This window comes from Cetorhinus maximus, chromosome 27 (genome assembly GCF_964194155.1).
Source record: "Cetorhinus maximus chromosome 27, sCetMax3.hap1.1, whole genome shotgun sequence".
Classification (NCBI taxonomy): domain Eukaryota; kingdom Metazoa; phylum Chordata; class Chondrichthyes; order Lamniformes; family Cetorhinidae; genus Cetorhinus; species Cetorhinus maximus.
The window spans coordinates 21378019-21402124 of NC_135905.1; the positions used below are offsets into that span (position 1 = coordinate 21378019).

Here is a 24106-nt window from a genome sequence, read left to right on the forward strand (position 1 = left end):
ACGAAATATCGCGATGGCGCGCGGTGACGTCGGGATGCTCACCAGACGTCACTGCGCGTCATTTTACACGTCGGTGTGCAGGTCCCGCCCCCTGCACACCAACGGGAAAATTCGAGAATTGAACTGACTGGATATCACCCAGTTTTTCTAACGGGTACAGCTCCACATCAACCGTTCCTTTCAATGTATAAGGCACAGGTCTTGCCTTAAAGAAGTGATGTGTTGCTTGTGGCTCCACAGGTATCTTGGCCTGTATGCCTTTTAACTTCCCTTGTTCATCCCAAAAAACCATGTCGTATTTTTTTAGAAGTTCTGGAACTCCATCAGGTTTGAGGTGAAATAACTCAGGCCAGTTGAGCTCGATCTTCCGTAGCCAGCATTGGCCTAAAAGACTGAGTCCTTCTCCTTTCACAATTATTACAGACAGCGGGGCTCTCTGTCGCTTGTAAGAAACTCACACTTTGGTGATGCCCTTTACCTGAACTTTCCCGTATATGCCCTTAATTTAGCGGTTGTCCGCTCCAGGTTTATTGGTTGTCTGCCTTCATTAAGGTATTTGGAAATGTGCTCTCCCACTACTGTCGTTGACACACCCGTATCCACCTCCATTATTAGTGGCCTCTCGTTGAGTTGGATTGTCACAGTGATAGGTTCAGTGTTTACAGCGGTGAGGTTATGCAGGGTTATGTCGGTGTTGGTGACGGCAGCTTCCGCCTCTGCTCTATTCTTTAATTCAATCCTGTTAGTTTGCTGTTTTCTGGCTGATTCGGCTTTGCCTGGCATTGCCTTACTCCGTGACATGTCTTATGGGAGCAATGGCACTCTGCCTCCTTGAATTTACAGCTGTCCGGTCCGTGGTCACCTCCACATCTGTAACAAGTTAGTCTTGAAGTCGCTGCTGAAGCGTTTCTACTGGGACTTTTCATGTTTCTAACAGCGGACATTGCCTGTTGAGTCAATGCTGTGGGTCTGGTTTTTGCGCCGTGCTCATCGGTAAGTTCGCTCCCACAGGAAGAATAGCGCCATGTTGTATGTGTTGCAAAGCCTGAGAGTCTCTCGCTGCACTTTCCACGGCGAGTGATATTTCTCGGGCACACTTAAAGCCGATGTCGACCTCGGCGAGTCAACAGCACCGGAAGGCATCATTCTGAACTCCACAAAATAATCAGTCCCGCAGAGATTCAAGGTTTAATGTGTCCCTGAATTCGCAGTGTTCTGTTAACTGCTTCGGTTTCACTACATAGGTTGCATTGGGCTCTTCCAGGGCCCGGACTCTGGAAGTAAATTTAAAACGCTGCATTATTACGGATGGCTGCAGCTGTGTTTTCAAGAGGTTGTCTCATTCATTATAGGACTTAGAATTGGGCACGCTCGGGGCTGTCAGGTTGCGAATGAGGTTGGATGTTTTACTGCCACATACACTCAGAAAGATGGCTTTCTGCTTTTCCTCTGCAGTAATTTTCTTCACTACGAAATAAAATCCAAGGTGCTCTACATGCTGGCTCCTGTCTTCCATAGTCACGTCGTAAGGATCGATTCTGCTGAAGAGTGGCATTGGGTAGCGTCGGAGCAAATTTTACCCTCGTCACCAAATGTACTGACTCGACGGAGTGGACAGGTTTCAACAAGAAACAGCTAAACTTTATTGCAGAGAGATTTTCAGGTGATTCACACTCAATCAGGACTCTCGTCAGGAAGCCACACCACCCAGATTACCCGCCTTTAGGGCTCTTTGGTCAGAGCCTTAACAGAATATCATGTGACCCAAGGTAGACAGCAGGAGGGGCAATACCCGCAGTTACCGCAGATGGAATACTCTCTCCTTACCTAGCGTGTGCATCTCCCACAGCACTCAAGAAGCTAGGCCCTGTCCAGGACAAAGCAGCCCACTTGATTGGCACCACATCCACTCCCTCCACCACCGATGTACAGTTGCAGCAGTGTGTACCATCTACAAGGTGCATTGCAGGAATTCACCAAGGCTCCTTAGATAGCACCTTCCAAACCTACGACTGCTACCATCTAGAAGGACAAGTACAGCAGATAGATGGGAACACCATCACCTGGAAGTTCCCCTCCAAGTCACTCACTATCCTGACTTTGAAATATATCGCCGTTCCTTCACTGTCGCTGGGTCAAAATCCTGGAACTCCCTCCCCAACAGCACTGTGGGTGTACCTACACCACATGGACTGCAGCGGTTCAAGAAGGTAGCTCCCCACGGCTTTCTCAAGGGCAACTAGCGAGGGGCAATAAACTCTGGCCCAGCCAGCGACACCCACATCCCAGGAATAAATTAAAAAAATGTCAAATCCTGTATGGAAAGTGAGATAAAGAGAGGAAAAAAAGATTGGATTAAGAGAAATAAAAGAAATAGAAATAAATATTTTATTTAAAATTTTAAAATCTCCACTAACACTCAAAACCTGAAAGAACATGACTGCACACATGTACAATTAAATTTTCAGTGCAAAGAGCTTGTTTGACAGTAAATAAGATTTATCATACCATTCAAAATTCACTTACACTTGAATGCGCCAGCCCTTGTTTCCCTGGTATGTTGTGTGAGTCGTTATTGTGGAAATACAGTAACATCACGGCTTTCATTTGGTTCAATGTTGAATCTCTGAGATTTCAGTGTAGTGAATGATGGCAGTGAAACAGTAACTTACAGATTTCCACATTTCACTGCACCTTTGCGAACATCAGACATTGTCAATAGAGTCCCTTCTAGAAGCCTTTCGTTAACTTGATGTTCTGCCATTTCAGTCAGAGGATGAACCAATATAGTTTTAAAACCATTGGCCTGCTTCCTGCTCACTTTCAAACCGCTGACAACCTGTTAATAAATTCAGGTTCACAAATTAACCTGCTGGGGTCCGACTTCTGGGTCCCTCATCAAGGGCCAGAAGCAAACCCCACCCCATCTCACTCTAACGCTTCTGCGTTCCCATCCCCCTCCCCAATCCCATCCCTGTTCTCAATCCCATCCCCCTATCCAGTCCCACCGCCCCCCCCCCGCCATCACTACTCTATCCTCAATATTGCCCCAAACCCTCACCCCCACAACCCCATGTGCCCTTCCATTACCACTCCCCATCCAATATGAATATTTCCCATAATGTAAGGACAAAATACTGTGGATGCTGGAAATCTGAAACAAAAACAGAAAAGAAAAAATGCTGGAAAAGCTCAGCAGGTCTGACAGCATCTGTGGAGAGAAAGACGGAGTTAATGTTTCGAGTCCGTGTGACTCTTCTTTTGTTTTTTGTACTTTGTATGAACATTTCCCATTCCTTTTCCCAACACTAGCTCTGGGTTATGACCCAGGTGCAGCCACTGAACCACCTTTATGGTCACCTTATCTCATTATGGTGTCCCTGAGTCACCCTGAAATTTCTATCTGCTCCCCTTCCCACACCACCCCCCTCCTCCACTTTTTGTTCTAAAGGTGGATTGCGCAGTTTGGCCGGTTTTGAGTTTCCTTTTGGCTAGAATGGATTAAAATCCATTGTTTAGGAGGCAAACCTTGTCCTTGTAACTCTGTAACTCTCTCCAGCACCTGTTTGCATCTCCATGGAATTCGAAGCTTTTGATAAATGAGGTTTAATAAAGAAGATGAATGTTTGTTTACTTGATGAAAAATTGAAAAATTGAATTGAAAATAGGCTCTGCAATAGAAAGTGAAAGGATGATGAATGGAGCTTTTGGTGATTGCGAAGCAACGGAGAGCTGATCAGCACCAAGTGTTCACAGCTGATCTCAACATTCCTGATGTTGGGACTGACACCAAAGTGACATTGATGAAAGTTCGACAAGACCAGAATCAGTGAAATGTTGGGGCAGGGGCAGTGCAAACAGAACAAGATCTTAATTGTAGGGAAACAGCTTTATCACCTTTTCCTATCCTGTGCATCTTGATTGTCCAGTGTGTGAGAGGCTTCAAACTCAGTGAGACTCAATGTCTCATCATTATCATTCTCAAGGATTAAGGGGAGGCGATGGCATAATTATATTGTTGCTGGAATCCAGTGACCTAGGGTAATGCTCTGGGGACCCGGGTTCGAATCCCACCACGGCAGGTATGATATTCCTGGTATGTCCAGGTATGTCCTGGAATTAAAAGTCTAATGATGACCTTAGAACCATTGTTGACTGGTGTAAGAACCCATCTGGTTCACTAATGCCCTTTAGAGAAGGAAATCTGTCATACTTAATTGGTCTGGCCTACATGTGACTCCAGACCCACAGCGATGTGGTTGATTCTAAAAGGCCTAGCAAGTCACTCAGCTGTAACAAACGACTGCAAAGTCCCCAACAAAGGGATGAAACCAGCTATACCACCCGGCATCGACCTAGGCACCAGAAACAACAACCGCAATCTCAGCCCTATTGACCCTGCAAAGTCCTCCTTACTAACATCTGGGGCCTTGTGCCAACAGTGGGAGAGCTGTCTCACATACTAGTCATGTAACAGCCTGACATATTCATCATACCTGACAGATAATGTCCCAGACTCCAACATCACCATCCCTGGGACATGCAGAGATGGTGGCATAGTAGTATACAGTCGGGAGGGAGTTGCCCTGGGAGTCCTCAACATTGATTCTGGATCCCACAAAGTCTCATGGCATCAGGTCAAACATGGGCAAGGAAACCTCCTGCTGATTACCACATACCGCCCTCCCTCAGCTGATGAATCAGTGTTCTGCCATGTTGAACACCACTTGGAGGAATCACTGAGGGTGGCAAGGACGCAGAATGTACGCTGGGTGGGGGACTTCAATGCCCATCACCAAGAGTGGCCCGGTAGCACCACTACTGACCAGCTACTGCAAAGGCTATGGGCCCTGGCAATATGCTGGCAATAGTACTGAAGACTTGTGCTCTAGAACTTGCCGCATCTCTAGCCAAGCTGTTCCAGTACAACTACAGGCATCTAACTGGCTATGTGGAAAATTGCCTAGGTATGTCCTGTACACAAAAAGAAGGACATATCCAACCCGGCCAATTACCGCCCCATCAGTGCTATCGATCGGCACTTGCTTAGCAATAACCTGCTCACTGACGCCCATTTTGGGTTCTGCCAGGGCCACTCATCTCCTGACCTCCCTCATCATAGCCTTGGTTCAAACATGGAAAAGAGAGCTGAATTTCCAAGGCAAGGTGGGAGTGACTGCCCTTGACATCAAGGCAGCATTTGACCAAGTGTGACATCAAGGAGCCCTAGCAAAACTGGAGTCAATGGGAATCAGGGGGGAAACTCTCCGCTGGTTGGAGTCATACCTAGCACAAAGGAAGATGGTTGTGGTTGTGGGAGGCCAGTTATCTCAGCTCCAGGACATCACTGCAGGAGTTCCTCAGGGTAGTGTCCTAGGCTCAACCATCTTCAGCTGCTTCATCAATGGCCTTCCATCATACGGTCAGAAGTGGGGATGTTCGCTGATGATTGCACAATGTTCAGCACCATTCACGACTCCTCAGATACTGAAGCAGTCCATGTCCAAGTGCAGCAAGACTGACAAGTGGCAAGGAACATTTGCACCACACAAGTGTCAGGCAATGACCACCTCCAACAAGAGAGATTTCAACCATCGCGCCTTGTTGTTGGGATCTCATAGAAACCTATAAAATTCTAACAGGACTAGACAGGGTATATGCAGGAAGGATGTTCCCGATGGTGGGGGAGTCCAGAACCAGGGGTTACAGTCTGAGGATATGGGGTAGACCATTTAGGATTGAGATGAGGAGAAATTTCTTCACCCAGAGAGTGGTGAGCCTGTGGAATTCGCTACCACAGAAAGTAGTTGAGGCCAAAACATTGTATATTTTCAAGAAGGAGTTAGATATAGCTCTTGGAGTGAAAGGGATCAAAGGATATGGGGAGAAAGTGGGAGCAGGCTATTGAGTTGGATTCTCAGCCATGATCATGGTGAATGGCGGAGCAGACTTAAAGGGCCAAATGGCCTACTCCTGCTCCTATTTCCTGTGTTTATATGTTTCTGTGTTAATGGCATTAGTATCACTGAATCCCCACTATCAACTTCCTAGGGGTTACCGTTGACCAGAAACTGAACTGGGCTATCCATCTAAATACTGTGGCTACAAGAACAGGTCAGAGGCTAGGAATCCTGCAGTGAGTAACTCACCTCCTAACTCCCCAAAGCCTAACCACCATCTACAAGGCATAAGTCAGAAGTGCGATGGAATATTCTCCACTTGCCTGGATGAGTGCAGTTCCCACAACATTCAAGAATCTGGACAAAGCAGCCCACTTGATTGGCACCACATCCACAAACATTCACTCCCTCCACCACCAACGCACAGCAGCAGCAGTGTGTACCATCTACAAGATGCACTGCAGAAATTCACCAAGGCTCCTTCGACAGCACCTTCCAAACCCACAACCACTACCACCTAGAAGGACAAGGGCAGCAGATCGATGGGAACAGCACCACCTGGAAGTTCCCCTCTAAGTCACTCACCATCCTGACTTGGAAATATATCGCCATTCCTCCACTGTCGCTGGGTCAAAATTCTGGAACTCCCTAACAGCACTGTGGGTGTACCTACACCACATGGACTGCAGTGGTTCAAGAAGGCAGCTCACCACTACCTTCTCAAAGGCAACTAGGGATGGGGCAATAAATGCTGGCCCAGCCAATGATACCCATATCCCATGAATGAATAAAAAAAAAGGTATCCACTTGGGGAGAAGTTGTTCTTAAGTGAACAATACTCCTCTGCCCCAAACTTTAGATAATCCCAATTAGATCATCTCTTAATTCTCTCATCCCTTTCCAAAAAACCTCAATTCTTTCAGTCACACATCAAATCGTGGAATGATATAGCACAAAACGAGGCCATTTGGCCTATCATGCCTGTGTTGGCCCTTTGACCGATTTTGGTTAATCGAACTCCCCCTCACCCCTTTCCCCATTGGTTGTGCAATTTATTCCCCTCAAGTACTTATCTAATTGCTCTAATTCCCTGTTGAAAGTTACTGTTGAATCTGCTTCCTTCACTTTTTCAGACGTTGACGCTGATGCTGCTGCTGCGAGAATCTGTTCCTCCTTTTAATCCAGCTATCACTCTATTGTATCTGCACAGTACCTCCTCCAAGGCTAATCCACCCTTCCAGAGGCTCAGTGCCCAGAACTGAGGTCCAGATGGGATCTAGCCAGATCTTTGTACAGCTGGAACATAACTATGACCCCTTTGTATCCCAGCCCCTTTGAGATAAAGACTAACATTTCATTAATCTTTTTGTACCTGTTCTAGTGAAAGGCCATCTCAGCCTGAAACATTAATTCTGTTTCTCTCCAAAGGCGCTGCCTGACCTGCTGAGTGGGTCAAGCATTTTCTGTTTTTATTTCAGATTTCCAACATCCACTGCATTTTGCTTTTGTTGCTGTACCTGTTCAGTGGTTTTAGTGTTTTCTGTACCAGTGCATCACATCCATTATGACTCTTTCTTCCTTCATCCAAGTCATTAATAAATGTTGGAACGATTGAGGTCCCAGAACTGATTCCTCGGGGACACCACTTGTCACTTCCCACCAATCAGACTACCACCTGCAAACTAATAACCTACTCTGGCCACGAGGTTACATCTAATGTCATGCATTCTCATTATTGTTAATGATCTTTTTATGTGGGACTTTATCAAATACTTTGCAAACATACAAACTCAGATAAATAATATCCATAAACACTCCCCTATCCAGTATGGTTGACCTTCTCAAAAAATGCAGCTGCGTTAGTCAAACATAGGCAACCTTTGACAGGACCACACTGGCTTCTCTGATCAACTCTGATCCCTGTGTCACTCCACTCGTCACATCTTGCCAACCTGAAATTGACCCTTTATGTCTATTCTCTGTTTTCTGTTACTAACCAATCCTCTATCCATTCTCCTTTCCCTCTCATCATCACCCTTATCTCCCTCAAACTGAATGTGAAATTCAATCGTATTATGATCATTGTCACCTAGGGGTGCCTTCACTATGAGATCCTTAATTATTCCTGTCTTATTGCATATTACCAGATCTAGCATAGCTTGCTCTCTGGTTGGCTCTCGAATGTGCTGCTCTAAGAAACTATCCCAAAAACACTCTATGAGCTCATCATCCAGGTTATATTTACCAATCTGATTTATCTAATCTCTATGTGGATTAAAATAATTGATTATCGCCACACCTTTCTCACAAGCCCTCAATATTGTTTTCCTGTATACCCAGTCCTACAGTGTGGTTGCTGTTAGGGTGCCTATAAGCCACTCCCACAAGTGACTCCTTACCTTTACTATTTCTCATCTCTACCCAAACTGATTCATATCTTGATCTCCAGAACTAAGGTCATTTCTCTCTATTTGACCAATGTCATCCCTAATTAACAAAGCCATCCCTTCACCTTTCCCTAGCTTCCTGTCCTTCCTAAACTTCAAGTACGCTTGAATATTCAGGTCCCAGCCTTGGTCATCCTGCAGCCATGTCTCTTCATGGCTATCAGATCATACATATTTATTTCTATTTGCGCTGTCAATTCATCTGTTTTGTTACAAATATCAAGTGCATTCAGATTGTTACGGCAGTAGATTAGTGGCACCAATTACCTACAGGCAATTTGAACTTTTTAAGGAAGACCTGTATTTAAAAAAAATAGAAATATGGGTAAAGACACTGAGCAAAAGGTGGCTTATAACATAAAGTGACCACTTTTTGGAAAATTCCAATGTGGATTATACTTGACCGACTGGTCCTGAGAGGACATGGAATGTCACATCTGAAAGATGTCATAGCCTTCTTTGAACAGAGAGACTTGAAAGGGAGGTAGGAAAATGCAAAGACTAAACTATAACCTCCTGTGGTTGTGGAGACAAAAGACTGATTTGCAAGTCTCAGCAAACATCCAAAATTTGTCTCCTGTTGACTTATGTCTCATGATATGTAAATAACCGGAGATGGAAAGAACAAGGACTCTGGTTATGAGTCATAGGGCAAGATTTTTAGGCTGGCATGTGGGCACAATCGACAGGCCCGGGAGTGACTGGGGAACGGACCACTCTCCACGATCAGCCCCTGACCACAATTTCACACTGGCTGGCCAATTAATGGTCAGCCACCGTGAAGCAAGGGTCAAAATGCTCAGCACTGCTGGGGTGGGGCAGGAGGAAGGCAGGCGCTGACATAGGCGTGGGTGTGGGCCAGCATTGAGTGTTAGCTCCCTGAAGGCAAAGAGCTGCCTCAAGGACTTCAAAGTGATTAAATAAAGATTTTAAAATCCGGAATAAAATGTCCACGTATCACAATCGGTCCCCTGAACATATACACGATGACAACTCTGTCCATACATATTTTTAAAATAAATAACATAAACCTCATCCCGCCCTTGGATGATGTTTCATCAAAAATGCAAAGTCCACCTGGCCCGACCGCCAGTAAGGTTGAACAGACCACAATAAATCGGGGACAATTGGAACTTTAACAACTTTAATTGTTGGTGGGCGCGCTTCCGACATTCATGTGCACCCGGCGACTGAAATATCACATGGGATGACATTGGGATGCTCGCCGGACATCATGTTGCGCGATTTTGCATCCGATCTGGTGGGGCACTCGCCCGCATCCCGACCTAAAACTTCTGGCTGTAGTTTTTTCCTTTCCAGAATATACAGAAAAATCAGTGAAACCCTGATGTGTGACTGTGTGTGACAGCAAGCAGAAGACAAGTCAGTCACCCCCCTGCAGCCTGCAAGTAAAAGAACTCTCTCTCTCCCTCTCTCACTCTCTCGCTCTCTCTCTCTCTCCCTCTCTCTCTCGCGCTCTCTCTCGCGCTGTCTCTCGTTCTCTCTCTTTCTCTGACTTGGACTCTGACAGTGAAATAAATAAATACATTTGGACTGGGAAAAGGAATCCACGAGGGAAGGGATCCCTTTTAAATTAACCTTGTTGTGACCTATCGAGGAGGTTGAATAAAGAAGCTGGCTCATTCCTCCTCAGCCTGAAGCATAACAAAATTGGGGTCTCTCGCCATATCTGCTGGTGCATATTCCTACCCCGCTCTGATTATCAATTCCCTTATTACTATCTTGCTCTCTTGTCTTCTTTCTTTAGAATGTCACATCTCCTCAAAATTGATCCCTCCCTCTACTATTTAGTTTAAAGCCCTCTCTACCACTCTAGTTATATGACTTGCCAGAACACTGCTCCCAGCACAGTTTGGTTGAAGACTGTCCCAATGGTACAGCTCCCGCTTTCCCCAGTACCAGTGCCCCGTGAATCAAAACCCATTTCTCCCACACCAATCTTTGAGCCACGCATTCACCTCTCTAATCTGATTTACCTCATGATAATTTGCTCATGGCTTGGAAAGTAATCCAGAGATTATTACCTTTGAAGTCCTGCTTTTTAACTTAGCCCCTAGCTGCTCATACTCCCTCATCAGAACCTCTTTCCTAGTTCTGCCTATGTTGTTGGTACCTATATGGACCATGACCATTGGATCCTCCCTCTCCCACTGCAAGTTTCTCTCCAGCCCAGAGGAGATGACCTGAACCCTGGCACCAGGCAAGCAGCACAGCCATCTGGACCCTCGCTCTTGGCTACAGAGAACTGTGTCTATCCTCCTGACTATACTATCCTCTACTACCGCTATATTCCTATTTACTCCCTCTGCTTAAATGGCTTCCAGTACCACAGTGCTATGATCAGTTCGCTCATCCACCCTGGAGACCCCACTTTGGTCCATACAGGGTGCAAGAACCTCAAACCTGCTGGACAACTGCAAGGGCTGAGGCCCCTCCACTTCTACCTAGAGGGTCCTTATACCTGCCTTACTCGCAGTCACACCCTCCTGTCCCTGACCACTGACCAAATTAGAAGACCTTATCCGAAGGGGTGTGACTGCCTCCTGGAACAAAGTGTCCAGGTAACTTTTCCCCTCCCCAATGCATTACATCGCAGCGTCTGCAGCTCAGCCTCCAGCTCAATGACTTTGAGCCAAAGCTCCTCAAGCCACTGACATTTACTGCAGACGTGTTATCCCCGGATCACACAGGTGTCCAGGTAAACCCACATTCTGCAGATGAAACACATCACCTAACCTGCCATCTTTATTATGTGTTCATTAATTATTTTCTTAATCTATAATTAATAATCCTTACTATTCCCAATGAGCTTTGCTAATGCTAATAAACCTTTCTAATGCTAATAAAACTTTACAATTACTAAATTACCGGAGTTTTAAAAGATAAATGAGCAAATAGCCACCAACCAATCACTTACCTGTTTCCCTGTGATGCCATACTTTGGTTTTTCTCCAAACACAGCCAGTCCACAGACTGATCTCCTGCCCCAGCTAGCTCTCCTTGTCTCATCAGTTTAAGCCTCCAAAGTCTCACCACCCTCTCACCTTCTCATGCTGTTTAAACCTCCGAAGCCTCGCGCAGACAGAGCCTTGGTATAATGCCTCATCCAAAAGACTGCACCCCGGACAATGCAGCTCTCCCTCAGTGCTCCACTGGAGCATCCGATTTGATTTTTGTGCTTATGTCCTGAATTAGGATTTGAACCCACAGCTCCCTAACTCAGGAGTGACAGTGAGTGCTACCCCTGAGCACGACCATTTTGTTACTTATATTGAATCCAGTAAATTTCTTCCCTTGAATTAATTTTAGCTTTTTTACCGCTGGTATTTTATCTTCTTCTCCTTTGAAAATGGATACAATTTGCTTGTTTAGTTGATCTGTCGTGACCTTGTCTATTACAGTATTCAAATGTGTCTTTAATGTAGCCACATCTCCTTCAGTCACTCCCTTACTCTTAAAATATTTAGAAAAAAATTACTAATAACCTTTTTGATACTTAAAGGGATCATCAACTGCTTGTTGGTTGCTGTTTGATTTCTTCAGGTTGTTGCTTAAATTATACAAATGTTTGTTGCTTTCTATAGTTGTTCAAGTTGCTAAGGTCTACAGGAAGGGGTGCAGCAAGTGCTAAAATACATCTTGCTGATTTCAGGGTTTCGACACAAACCAGTTGCTCTCAGCCAAGATGCCCTGGGTAGGCATTACCCTTGGAATGCAGCATGGCTTGGAAAATGAATAGAGGTCACGTAGAGGAGGACAAGCTGCTGGAAGAGGGAGGAGCAGGAGAAGTGCTTTCAGCAGGAAGCCCTATCCACCAGGATGTTTGGGAAGGAATCCTCCTTCCTCCAGCTCAGCGCGGAACAATGTGTGAGACATCCTCCCTGGAACCTGCCACCTGCTGCAGCCTAGACTCCCTGCTGAGGATAGTATTACCAGTAGCTGTGAAAGTGAGCTTTATACTGCTGGTTCCTTCTAGGCTGGAGCTGGAGATAGTGCAACATCTCGCAGTTTGCTGTCCACTGTTGTATAAGGAATCTCACTGAGGCTCCCGATTTGAAGAGAGCTAACAACTTTCATTCTCTCTTGCCAGGGACTAGCAGATGGAGTGAGCATATGGCTTCACTCGGATTGTTGGTTGCTCCATGTTGCAGGTCCATTAACTGCATATACATTACTGTGTAGCCCCACTTGTCAACTCTGCCCATCCCAGAAATGAAAGGGATTCCTCTCCTTCAGTGTCCAGCTGGTGTGTGGCCATAGGCAGTGAATCTTGCAGATCAATGCCCAATATCCTGGCAGCGGAAACAATGGCAAATGACAGTCGTGGGAGGATGAATATTTTCATTCTGAGAGAGGACAGCAGGTTTAAACTCCATGGAACTGCTGCCACTTCCCTCAGGCAGCACCTCGGCAATCGTGGTAATCTGTTGAAGCAAGATTGCTAGACTCTAGTGAAATTTTACGTGTCCCTTTGTACACTGGGATCTGCAGCCTTGATGGCAGCAGCCTGAGTTTCTGAGGCAGCAGGTGGAGATTGCAATGACTTCAGCCTGAACTTCCCCAATGCAGCATTCAGGCTTCTGGTGGGAGCTGCTTGGGCTACAATGGAACTGAGACATCAGCCATCAGATGCTGTCTTCTGGTTGGCTACACAAGTGTATAAATGGAGTTGGTCACCAGTTTCATGAGCTGTAAGTTCCATGCAAAGCCCGTGCCAAGTTGCTTCAGGTCTCCTCCTTGCTCCTTGATATTGCAGGCTGGCTTTCTGGCAGGCCTACCCATGTACCAAACGTTTCATTGTTGCATACTCATCAGCATTCTGCTGCAGACCTCCTCATCTGAAACAACTGCAGTGAACTTGTGTACGAGCTCACACTCCAGTGAGCTGGCTCTTGCACAACCCCTCCATCCCCCACACACCCACCCCCCACTCTCCATTCTGTTGCAGCTCACTGATGCCTAGTCATTCACTATGTGCAGGCGCCATCTCTAATCTGTCCTCTGAAATGTGCAGTGTCAGTGTTTGAGCTGGTGTCTGGATGTGTGAAATCGTGTGACGGGCCTGTGACTTCATCATCACTGTCTTCATGTTCCTCCACAGCCTGGCCAAGCTCTGGAGAAGAGTCATGCGGACACGAAACGTCAACTCTGTTTCTCTCTCCACAGATGCTGCCAGACCTGCTGGGTTTTTCCAGTATTTCCTGTTTTTATTTCAGATTTCCAGCATCCACAGTATTTTGCTTTTATTTTACTGGCCAAGCTGCTCTTGGATGTCTGAAAGGAGAAAGGTTGTGGGGAGGGGAGGGAGGTAAGGAAGAGGTGCATTCTCATGCCATCTGCAACTTGTAATGCAGAAGAGAGTGTGAGCTGAAATTGTTTTTGAATTCATTCATGGGATGTGGGCATCGCTGGCTGGGCCAGCATTTATTGCCCATCACTAATTGTCCTTGAGAAGCTGGTGGAGAGCTGTCTTCTTGAACCGCTGCAGTCCATGTGGTGTAGGTGCACCCACAGTGCTGTTAGGAAGGGAGTTCCAGGATTTTGATCCAGTGACAGTGAAGGAACGGCGATATATTTCCAAGCCAGGATGGTAAGTGACTTGGAGGAGAACTTCCAGGTGGTGGTGTTCCCATCTATCTGCCGCACTTGTCCTTCTAGATGGTAGTGGTCGTGGGTTTGGAAGGTGCTGTCTAGGAGCCTTGGTGGGTTCCTGCAGGACACAGTGCTACTACTGTGTGCCAGTGGTGGAGGGAGTGAATGTTTATGGATGGGGTGCCATTTATGTGGGACTGCTTTGTCCTAGATGATGTTGTGCTTCTTGACAAGGAGCTGCACTCATCCAGGCAAGTGGGGAGTATTCCAACACACTCCCAACTTGTATCCTGTAGATGGTGGACAGGCTTTGGGGAGGCAGGAGGTGAGTTACTCGCCACACTATTCCTAGCCTCTGACCTGCTCTTGTAGCCACAGTATTTATATAGGTAGTCCAGTTTAGTTTTTGGTCAATGATAACTCCCAGGATGTTGATAGTGGGGGATTCAGTGATGGTAATGCCATTGAATGCCAAGGGGCAATGGTTAGATTCTCCCTTGTTGGAGATGGTCATTGCTTGGCACTTGTGTGATGCAAATGTTACTTGTCACTTGTCAGCCCAAGCCTGAATATTGTCCAGGTCTTGCTGCTTTTGGACATAGACTGCTTCAGTATGTGAGGAGCTGCGAATGGTGCTGAACATTGTGCAATCATCAGCGAACATCCCCACTTCTGACCTTATGATGGAAGGAAGGTCATTGGTGAAACAGCTGAAGATGGTTGGGCCAAGGGCGCTACCCTGAGGAACTCCTGCAGCGATGTCCTGGGACTGAGATGACTGACCTCCAACAACCACAACCATCTTGCTTTATTCTAAGTATGACACCAACCAGTGGAGAGTTTTCCCCCTGATTCCCGTTGACTCCAGTTTTGCGAGGGCTCCTTGATGCCACACTTGGTCAAATGCAGCCTTGATGTCAAGGGCAGTCACTCTCACCTCACCTCAGGAGTCCAACTCTTTTGTCCATGTATGAACCAAGGCTGTAATGAGGACAGGAGCTGAGTGGCCCTGATGGAACCCAAACTGAGCATCAGTGAGCAGGTTATTGCTAAGCAAGTGCCACTCGATAGCACTGTTGATGACCTCTTCCATTACTCTACTGATGATCGAGAGTAGACTGATGGGGCGGTAATTGGCCAAGTTGAATTTGTCCTGCTTTTTGTGGACAGGACATATCTGGACAATTTCTCACATTGCTGGGTCAACGCCAGTGTTGTAGCTACACTAGAACAGTTTGGCTAGGGGCGTGGCAAGTTCTGGAGCACAGGTCTTCAGTACTATTGCAGGAATCTTATTAGGATCCATACCCTTTGCACTATCCAGTGCCTTCAGCTGTTTCTTGATCTCATGTGGAATGAATGGAATTGGCTGAAGACTGGCATCTGTGATGCTGGGGACCTCCGGAGGAGGCTGAGATGGATCATCCACTCGGCACTTCGGGCTGAAGATTGCTTCAAATGATTCAGATTTATCTTTTGCACTGATGTGCTGAGCTTCACTATCATTGAGGATAGAGATATTTGTGGAGCCTCCTCCTGCAGTGAGTTGTTTAATTGTCCACCACCATTCATGACTGGATGTGGCAGGACTGCAGAGCTTAGATCTGATCCGTTGGCTGTGGAATCGCTTAACTCTGACTATCACTTGCTGCTTATGCTGTTTGGCATGCAAGTAGTCCTGCGTTGTAGCTTCACCAGGTTGACACCTCATTTTTAGGTATGCCTGGTGCTGCTCCTGGCATGCCCTCCTGCACTCTTCATTGAACCAGGGTTGATCCCCTGACTTGATGGTAATGGTAAAGTTGGGTATATGCCGGGCCAAGAGGTTACAGATTGTGGTCAAGTACAATTCTGCTGCTGTTGAGGGCCCACAGTGCCTCATGGATGCCCAGTCTTGAGCTGCTAGATCTGTTTGAAATCTATCCCTTTAGTGAGGTGGTTGTGCCACAGAGAGCCAAGTACCAAATGGTATGTTGGCCTTTGTTACAAGAGGATTTGAGTTCAGGAATGAAGAAGTCTTGCTGCAATTCTATAGAACCTTGCTTTTACAGCACCTGGAGTGTTGTGTGCAGTTTTGACAATTCCTCATTTCACCATTTCACTCATTGAGCTTACTTTGACTTTGACCCATATTGGACCAATCTGAAAAATAATCCAATCTCACATTTGACAAACTCACCTAAACTTAAAGTTATCACATCCTGTTCTGAGCATTGCCTTGGAGTCACCTTTCCCCCTTCCATTCCCCCCCTCACCCCCCTTTCCCCCTTGCACTCCCCCTTTCTCCCTTCCCCCTTTCCCTCTCATCATCCTTTTCTCCTCTCGCCTCCTTTCCCTCTCTCAGCCTCTTTCCCCCTCTCGCCCCCACTTTCCCCCCTGACCACTTTTCCCCTTTCCTCCTCTTTCCCCTTTCCCCCCCTCCCCCTTCCCCCTCCCTCCCCTTTTTACCCTCTCCTCCCCTTTCCCCCTCACCCCTTTCTCCCCCTTCCCCCTCTCTCCCCCTTTTCCCCCCTTTTCGCCCTCTCCTCCCCTTTCTCCCCCTTTCCCCCTCTCTCCACCCTTTCTCTCCCTTTCCCCTTCTCCTCCCCTTTCCCCATTTCCCCCTCTCACCCCCTTCCCCCCTCCCTGTCAGCTGATGGAAAATTCTAATTCCTCATTGGGCTTTTCATAATTTCCTCTGTTTCTTGGCTGTTGGGACAATTTTATTGAATTAATGACTGAAGTTGCTCAGAATTGGGCTTGTGTGCTGAACCCCCGTTTCTAAGGAAGGAATCTTTGTTGTGGTTTAACTGGGAGCTGATGTGGTCGATTTGTTACTGAGAGGTTCCTACGGCACTGGTGGTGATGTTGAAGCACCCGTGGGGAATGCGAAACTTCCCAAACGCTCTCCCTGCTTGTTGTGTTGAGATGGAGTGGTTGGGATTGATGATGTGAAGCTGTGTGTAACTGCAGCCAGGAGGTGATATTCCGCAGCAACTACAGGACAGGCCGCGCCAGACATTTGCTTTGTTGCTGATGAAATACATGAAAAACCTTTCAGTAACTGATGTAGGTCCCATTCAACAAGGCAGGGAAATGAGAAAAACAGCTTTGATTTGAAAGCCTTTGCCCTCCTGTTAGGTTTAGAATGTGCTCAAAGATCCAGCTGCTCTGATTTTAACTCTGCAAGTGGGTGTTTTTAATGAATGGGTCAGAGTCATAGAGGCATAGAGGGTTTATAGCACAGAAAAAGGCCCTTCGGCCCATCGAGTCTGCACCGGTCAAACGAGTACCTAACTATTCTAATCCCATTTTCCAGCACTAGGCCTTGTATGCCACGGCATCGCAAGTGCACATCCAAATACTTGTTAAATGTTATGAGGGTTTCTGCCTCTACCACCCTTTCAGGCAGCGAGTTCCAGATTCCCACCATCCTCTGGGTGAAAAAATTCTTCCTCACATCCCCTTCTAAACCTCCTGCCACTTACCTTAAACCTATGCCCCCTGGTTATTGATCCCTCCACGAAGGGGAAAAGTTCCTTCCTGTCTACTCTATCTATGTCCCTCATAATTTTATACACCTCAATCATGTTCCCCCTCATTCTCCTCTGCTCCAGGGAAAATATGCTTTCTTAACCACCTTATCTACCTGTCCCGCTACCTTAAGGGACAGGTGGACATGCACACCAAGGTCCCTCTGATCCTCGGTACTTCGCAGGATCCTACCGTTCATCATGTATTCCCGTGTTTTGTTTGTCCTGCCCAAGTGCATCACCTCACATTTATCCAGATTAAATTCCATTTGCCATTGATCAGGCCATCTGACCAGCCCGTCTATATCCTCCTGTAATCTAAGGCTGTCCTCCTCACTATTTACCGACCCATCAATTTTCATGTCAGCCGCGAACTTACTGATCAGCCCTCCTACATTCAAGTCTAAATCGTTTATATATACCACAAACAGCAAGAGACCCAACACCGATCCTGGTGGAACCCCACTGGGAACAGCCTTCCAGTCACAAAAACACACCAACCATAGCCCTTTGCTTCCTGTCACGGAGCCAATTTTGGAGACAACCTGGCACTTTCCCTTGGATACTATGAGCTTTCCATTTTCTGATCAGTCTGTCATATGGGACCTTGTCAAAAGCCTTGTTAAAATCCATATAGACAACATCAAACTCAGTACCATCATCAACCACCCTACTTCCTCAAAAATTCAATCAAGTTAGTCAGGCACAACCTTCCCTTATCAAATCCGCCTGTCCATCATTAACCCTTTCCTCCCTCAGTGATGATTTGTACTGACAGAGGGCTCTTTCTCATTGCCACTCCTTGTTAAACTGGCTGCACTCCTCCCTCTCTATTTTCGACCATCTCCCTTCACTGATCCCTGCTCACTGGCAACCTGCAGAGCTAAAGAGTAGGTCACATGATTAGCTCTGTGCCCTGGGTTAACAAGGGGAGAGACCCCCTGTTCCGGGGGGAAATTTCCCCCCACTGTCCCCATACAGCAGGGACCCTGGAATCCCAGAGCACCAGCCTTGGTCCCTCTTTCCACTTTTGGGACTGCACGTTCCCGAGGCATGGAGCACAAGAAACCCAAGCCTTCATGGCCTTCCTGAAGTTGGCATTCAGGAAATTGGTAGAATGAAGGCCTCCTGCCTGAAGCAAGCGCAACAACTGGTGATGCTGCTGAGGGAAAATGCTCGATATCTGGGGAATGATAACTGAATAAAATACTAACGATTGAACATCTCTCGACCTCTTCACGTGGTCATCCTCCTCTAAACTCCAATTACAAGGCTTAACTAGTTCGATTCAATAATGAACACCCTGTGCTGCTCTTCAACAAACTTAATATAAATGGATATTGTTTTCTGTTTTGCCTATATCTCAGTTTCTCTATTTATCAAACCTACTTTCTGTCTTGTATTCCCTTTCTCTTCAGGTGCAAAGAGGGTTACCAAGGTGTTCGCTGTGACCAATACTTGCCGAAAACTGATTCAATCTTATCAGATCCAAGTATGACCTTTGTTTTCTTCTTTCATTGTGAATTGCTGATGCCAGCTGTTGCTGTGGTGATAACCCTAAAGTTGTAGAATGGGGAGGGAGGGGCGGTATTTGTGGAGGGAGAAAATTTCACGTTCTTTACAAAATTCCAAATCACCATCTGCATTTTCTTGCACTTTGGACAATGGAAGGATTGTTGGTCAACTGCCTTGTGGTGTTGGGTGGGAGCCTACAGGGCACACACCACGAGATTCCCCAAATCACACATTTACTGACACCTGGTGGGTTACCTGACACACAAACAATTTAGATTCCTCTTTTATAGAGTCATTTGGCCCATCGAGTCAATGCTGGCTCTCTGTAGACCCATCCAGTCAGTTCCGTTCCCCCACTCTATCCCTGTAGCCCTGCTAACTTTATTTCCCTCATCTGCCTATCTAGTTTCCTTAACAAATCACCCATCATCTCCACTTCCACCAACCTGATAGGCAATGGGTTCCAGGTCATTACTACTCGCTGCGTAAAAAAGAGTTCATCCTCACATTCCCCCCCGACCCCCTGCACTGCTTTTCTTGCCCAAAACTTTAAATCTGCATCCCCCAAGTCCTTGTACGATCAGCCAATGGGAACAGCTTTTCTTTGTCCACCTTATCTAAACCTGTCACAATCCTGTGCACCTGTTTCGAATCTCCCCTCAATCCCCTTTGCTGCAGGGAGAACAATCCCAGCTCCGCAGCCTAACCCTGTGGCTAAACTCCCTCATCCCTGGAACCAGTCTGGTAAATCTCCTCTGCACCCTCACATCCATCCTGAAATGTGGTGACCAGGACTGGACACAATATTCTAGTTGTGGCCTAGCCAGAGCTTTATAAAGGCTCAGCAAAGCCTCCTTGTTTTTGTACTCAATGAGCGGAGTTTTACGGCCCCGTCACAGTGGGGACAGGGCTGTAAAATGCAGCGAGCCGTTCAAAAGCCCATTGCCTTCGGCAGGACCGTAAAATCCTGCCCACATAAAATTCCGCTCAATACCTCTAGTCCAAGATCCCATTTGCTTCACTAATTACTCTCAATATGTCTTGTCGCCTTCACAGATCTATGCACATGAACCCCCGGGACCCTCTGACCCCGTGCACTCTTTAAGACTGCGCCAGTTAGTTTTATATGGCCTCTCCTTATCCATTCTGGCAGAGAATATCCCTCTTGTTCAGATAATATTTTGAGCAATGTAATTATTGGCTCCCAAGGACACTGTATGAGAGTTTTGTTGGTAACCTCAGATTATAAGGATGGAAGGGTCATGAATGTAAAAATGGGAAAGGAGTGTTCACTATCTGCCCTTCGATCAGTTTGGGTTCAACCTTCCCAGTTTTCTTGGGAAGCGTGTCAGGTGACCACTGTAAATTTCACTTGTTACCCCAAAGTGCGACCTTGTTCCCATCACTTTCACTTCTTTCAATCTTCACTGACCAAAGCTTCTGACCTTCAAATGAGAGCAACAGGTGATGTCCAGCACATTCCCCATCCCACACATTCCTAATTCTTCACATTCCCCATCCCACACATTCCTAATTCTTCACATTCCCCATCCCACACATTCCTAATTCTTCACATTCCCGATCCCGCACATTCCTAATTCTTCACATTCCCCATCCCACACATTCCTAATTCTTCACATTCCCCATCCCACACATTCCTAATTCTTCACATTCCCGATCCCACATATTCCTGATTCTTCACATTCCTGATCCCGCACATTCCTAATTCTTTACTTTCCCCATCCCACACATTCCTGATTCTTCACTTTCTCCATCCCACACATTCCTGATTCTTCACATTCCCAATCCCGCACATTCCTAATTCTTCACTTTCCCCATCCCACACATTCCTGATTCTTCACATTCTCCATCCCACACATTCCTGATTCTTCACATTCCCCATCCCACACATTCCTAATTCTTCACATTCCCGATCCCACATATTCCTGATTCTTCACATTCCTGATCCCGCACATTCCTAATTCTTCATTTTCCCCATCCCACACATTCCTGATTCTTCACATTCCCAATCCCGCACATTCCTAATTCTTCACTTTCCCCATCCCACACATTCCTGATTCTTCACTTTCCCCATCCCACACATTCCTAATTCTTCACATTCGCCATCCCACACATTCCTGATTCTTCACTTTCTCCATCCCACACATTCCTAGTTCTTCACTTTCCCCATCCCACACATTCCTAATTCTTCACATTCCCCATCCCACACATTCCTGATTCTTCACTTTCTCCATCCCACACATTCCTGATTCTTCACATTCCTGATCCCGCCCATTCCTAATTCTTCACTTTCTCCATCCCACACATTCCTGATTCTTCACATCCCGATCCCGCACATTCTTAATTCTTTACTTTCCCCGTCCCACACATTCCTGATTCTTCACTTTCCCCATCCCACACATTCCTGATTCTTCACATTCCCGATCCCGCACATTCCCAATCCCTTATAGCCTTTTGTGACTAAAGAAAGATTTGGATTGATTCGGCAGCTGGGATTTTGTTTTTATGGATTGTCACAGCTGCAGAGTTAGGAGACAATTCACTCTTGTTTTGAGATCCTGGATTCCAATCCGATATCACCTTTTGGCCAGAATGGAACCTCAAGCCTGTTTGACCTAAGCTTTGTTACTGGCTGCCTGACAACTCATCCCAAAATTGCTGAAAGGATGTGGGAGTTAAATGGCTGCAGCAGCAGTGTCCCCCTCCCCTCCCCTCCTCTCCCCTCTCCGAGGAGTACATACCCACCTAACCCTACCCAACCCCCTCTCCCCACCCCCCACCTCCCCCTTTCCCTCCCCCACTCCCATATGTAGGCTCTCAGCTATACAATCTTTACTCTTCAAACTGGTTCTTTTGACTTATGGAGACACCACCAGTCCATGACCTGCCTCCCATCGCTGACCTTCATTCCCCGATTAAGAAGGCCTCAGTACTATGGGCTCAGGTTTCTCACATGTCTCTACAAACCGTGTCCCAGTGTGGCTGGTGTTTTCCTCAAAATATTGATACAGAAATTGAGGCAAAGGTTTATCCCTGTATTTTTGATGTTTGATCACTGAGTCAGCTATTGTATCTCATCTCTCCATCTCTCCACCACATCTCTCAATTCCTCTATCCATCTCTCTCTGTCCTTTACCTGTCCACCCCTCTATGCACCTCTCTCTCTCTCTCTCTCTCTCTGCCTCCCGTGTGTATGCTTTGTTCTGTTCCTGGGCTTTGTGCCCATCCCTGTGCAATGTACTTTGTGTAATTTTCACAGCTGGTTGGAGCCTCCTTTATCTGGTAAGATTGGGATGTGTTATTGTATTCAATGAGTTCCTCATCATGAAATCATGGCCATTGCCGAATGCAGAAAACCAAATAGAAATTATACCAAAAATATTCATCACTGCTTGATTCCTCTCCCCACCCACACCCTTCCCCCCAGCCAAACTCACCCATACTCACCCTCCACCCCCATGTACAGCCGGTTCCATACCCAGTCATCTGAGTGTAAGTGTTGGTAAGAGTGAGCAGTTGCCAGCTACATGATCTTCAAAGCAGTTTGGCATGATTCTCTGAGGCTCCCATTGACTGAAATGTTCAGCTTGCTTCAGAGAGTTTGGCACCTGAAATGTTTGTTCCTTTTTCTTTGTATGATGGCCATTCTGAAAGACTGAACTGTCACATCTCCAACTCATTGTTGCGTTGATGCTCTTCCTGCATCCAGAGGAGTTTGGACAATCCTACAGCTCCACTCAACATGCAGCTGATTTGACTGACGCTGGCAACCTTTGTCAAAGTCTCACAGTTGCAAAGAGACCCCCAACAGAAATAAGTTTGGAGATTTGGTGAAAATTTGCAGATTTTGTGAAGGTTTGGAAATTTGACGAAGCGACTTAAGATTTGATGGAAGTTTGGTGGATTGGAGGTTTGGCAGTTTGGGGTTTGGTGAATGTTTGGTGATTTTCTGTGTCACTCACAGTAGACCAGTGGCCATGTGTTTTGTCTGCTTCGTCAATCTGCTTACTTCAACACAATGTAGGATCAAACAGTTTAGAAAATGGTTTTGTGATGGAATGATGGTGAAATTGTCAGCGTTCGCTGTCATAACTTCACTGAAACTGACAGTAACTCTGGGAGTCTGCACATGAGCAGTTAAACATGGGAAACCAGGGGTTGTTGCCAGTAAGTTGACACTCCTCTATAGAGTAAATTTTGAAGGTTCAAATAAGCTGCAATCCCCATTGAAATCACAGTCTGATGAAAGCTCCCACTGTAACAACTGTTAGAGTCACTCTTTAAAAAATGTTACATTTCGTTGAATGCAGTCTAACTGGGCTTTTAATGTGTTCTAACTCCAGAATTACTCCTAAACACCTTCACTGGATCTGAAAAGCTAATTTTATAGTTATGGACTGTCAAATTTCTTCATAATGATAAACAGTTCCAAAGTTTATTTATCCTTATTTTGCTTCTTTCTTGATCCAATCATAATCATTTATTTCACTGCATGAAGGATTTTCACTTCCCTATTTGTCTTATGTGAATACGGCAATCTGATTGGCTGCTTACCCTGTGTGCTGATATCACTGTTGTTCCACTCCTGGAGATTCCCTTGACTTGGCGTCGGATTTAAGCTGCCAACTGGGAAAAGGGGGGGATCCTTATTACAGAGATCACTAGATCTTTGTGGGTATCTCTCTTCGAGGCTCTAGATTAGTAAATCCACTTTGATTTATCGCAATGTGCATTGAATGCCTGTGCAGCAGTGATTGGTGGAACAGGCTCGTTGCTGAATGGCCTCCTCCTATTCCGAGTGTTGACTTTAAACTCATTGATGCAGCTCAGTCACACAAACTATAAATCTGCACACAAGTGACTAAGACATAAAATTCAAACCATTCTGTCAAACATGCTGAGCATTTTCTACATTAACTGCCTATCTGCTCCAGTTCAATGCAAGATGACTTTGTAACTCCCTGTGCTATTTGTTAATTTGTTTATCTGATACTGACAGGAAATGAGGTGAAGCTGTGCATAGTGGAGCGCTGGTCTCTGATCCAATACTGAATTCTCAACCAACAATCAGATTGCATGTTGTGTTTCATACAGCTTA

The 24106-nt window shown here is 46.1% G+C and overlaps 1 protein-coding gene across 1 annotated transcript in view; it reads left to right on the forward strand.

Annotated features, from left to right (window-relative positions):
- Nucleotides 1–24106, forward strand: part of LOC144668637 (pro-neuregulin-3, membrane-bound isoform-like) — a 394738-nt gene that overhangs the window by 332358 nt on the left and 38274 nt on the right. The window contains exon 3 of the mRNA XM_078530880.1: nt 18891–18964. Coding sequence (XP_078387006.1) covers nt 18891–18964 — 74 coding nt within the window. The remainder of the gene's footprint in view (nt 1–18890; nt 18965–24106) is intronic.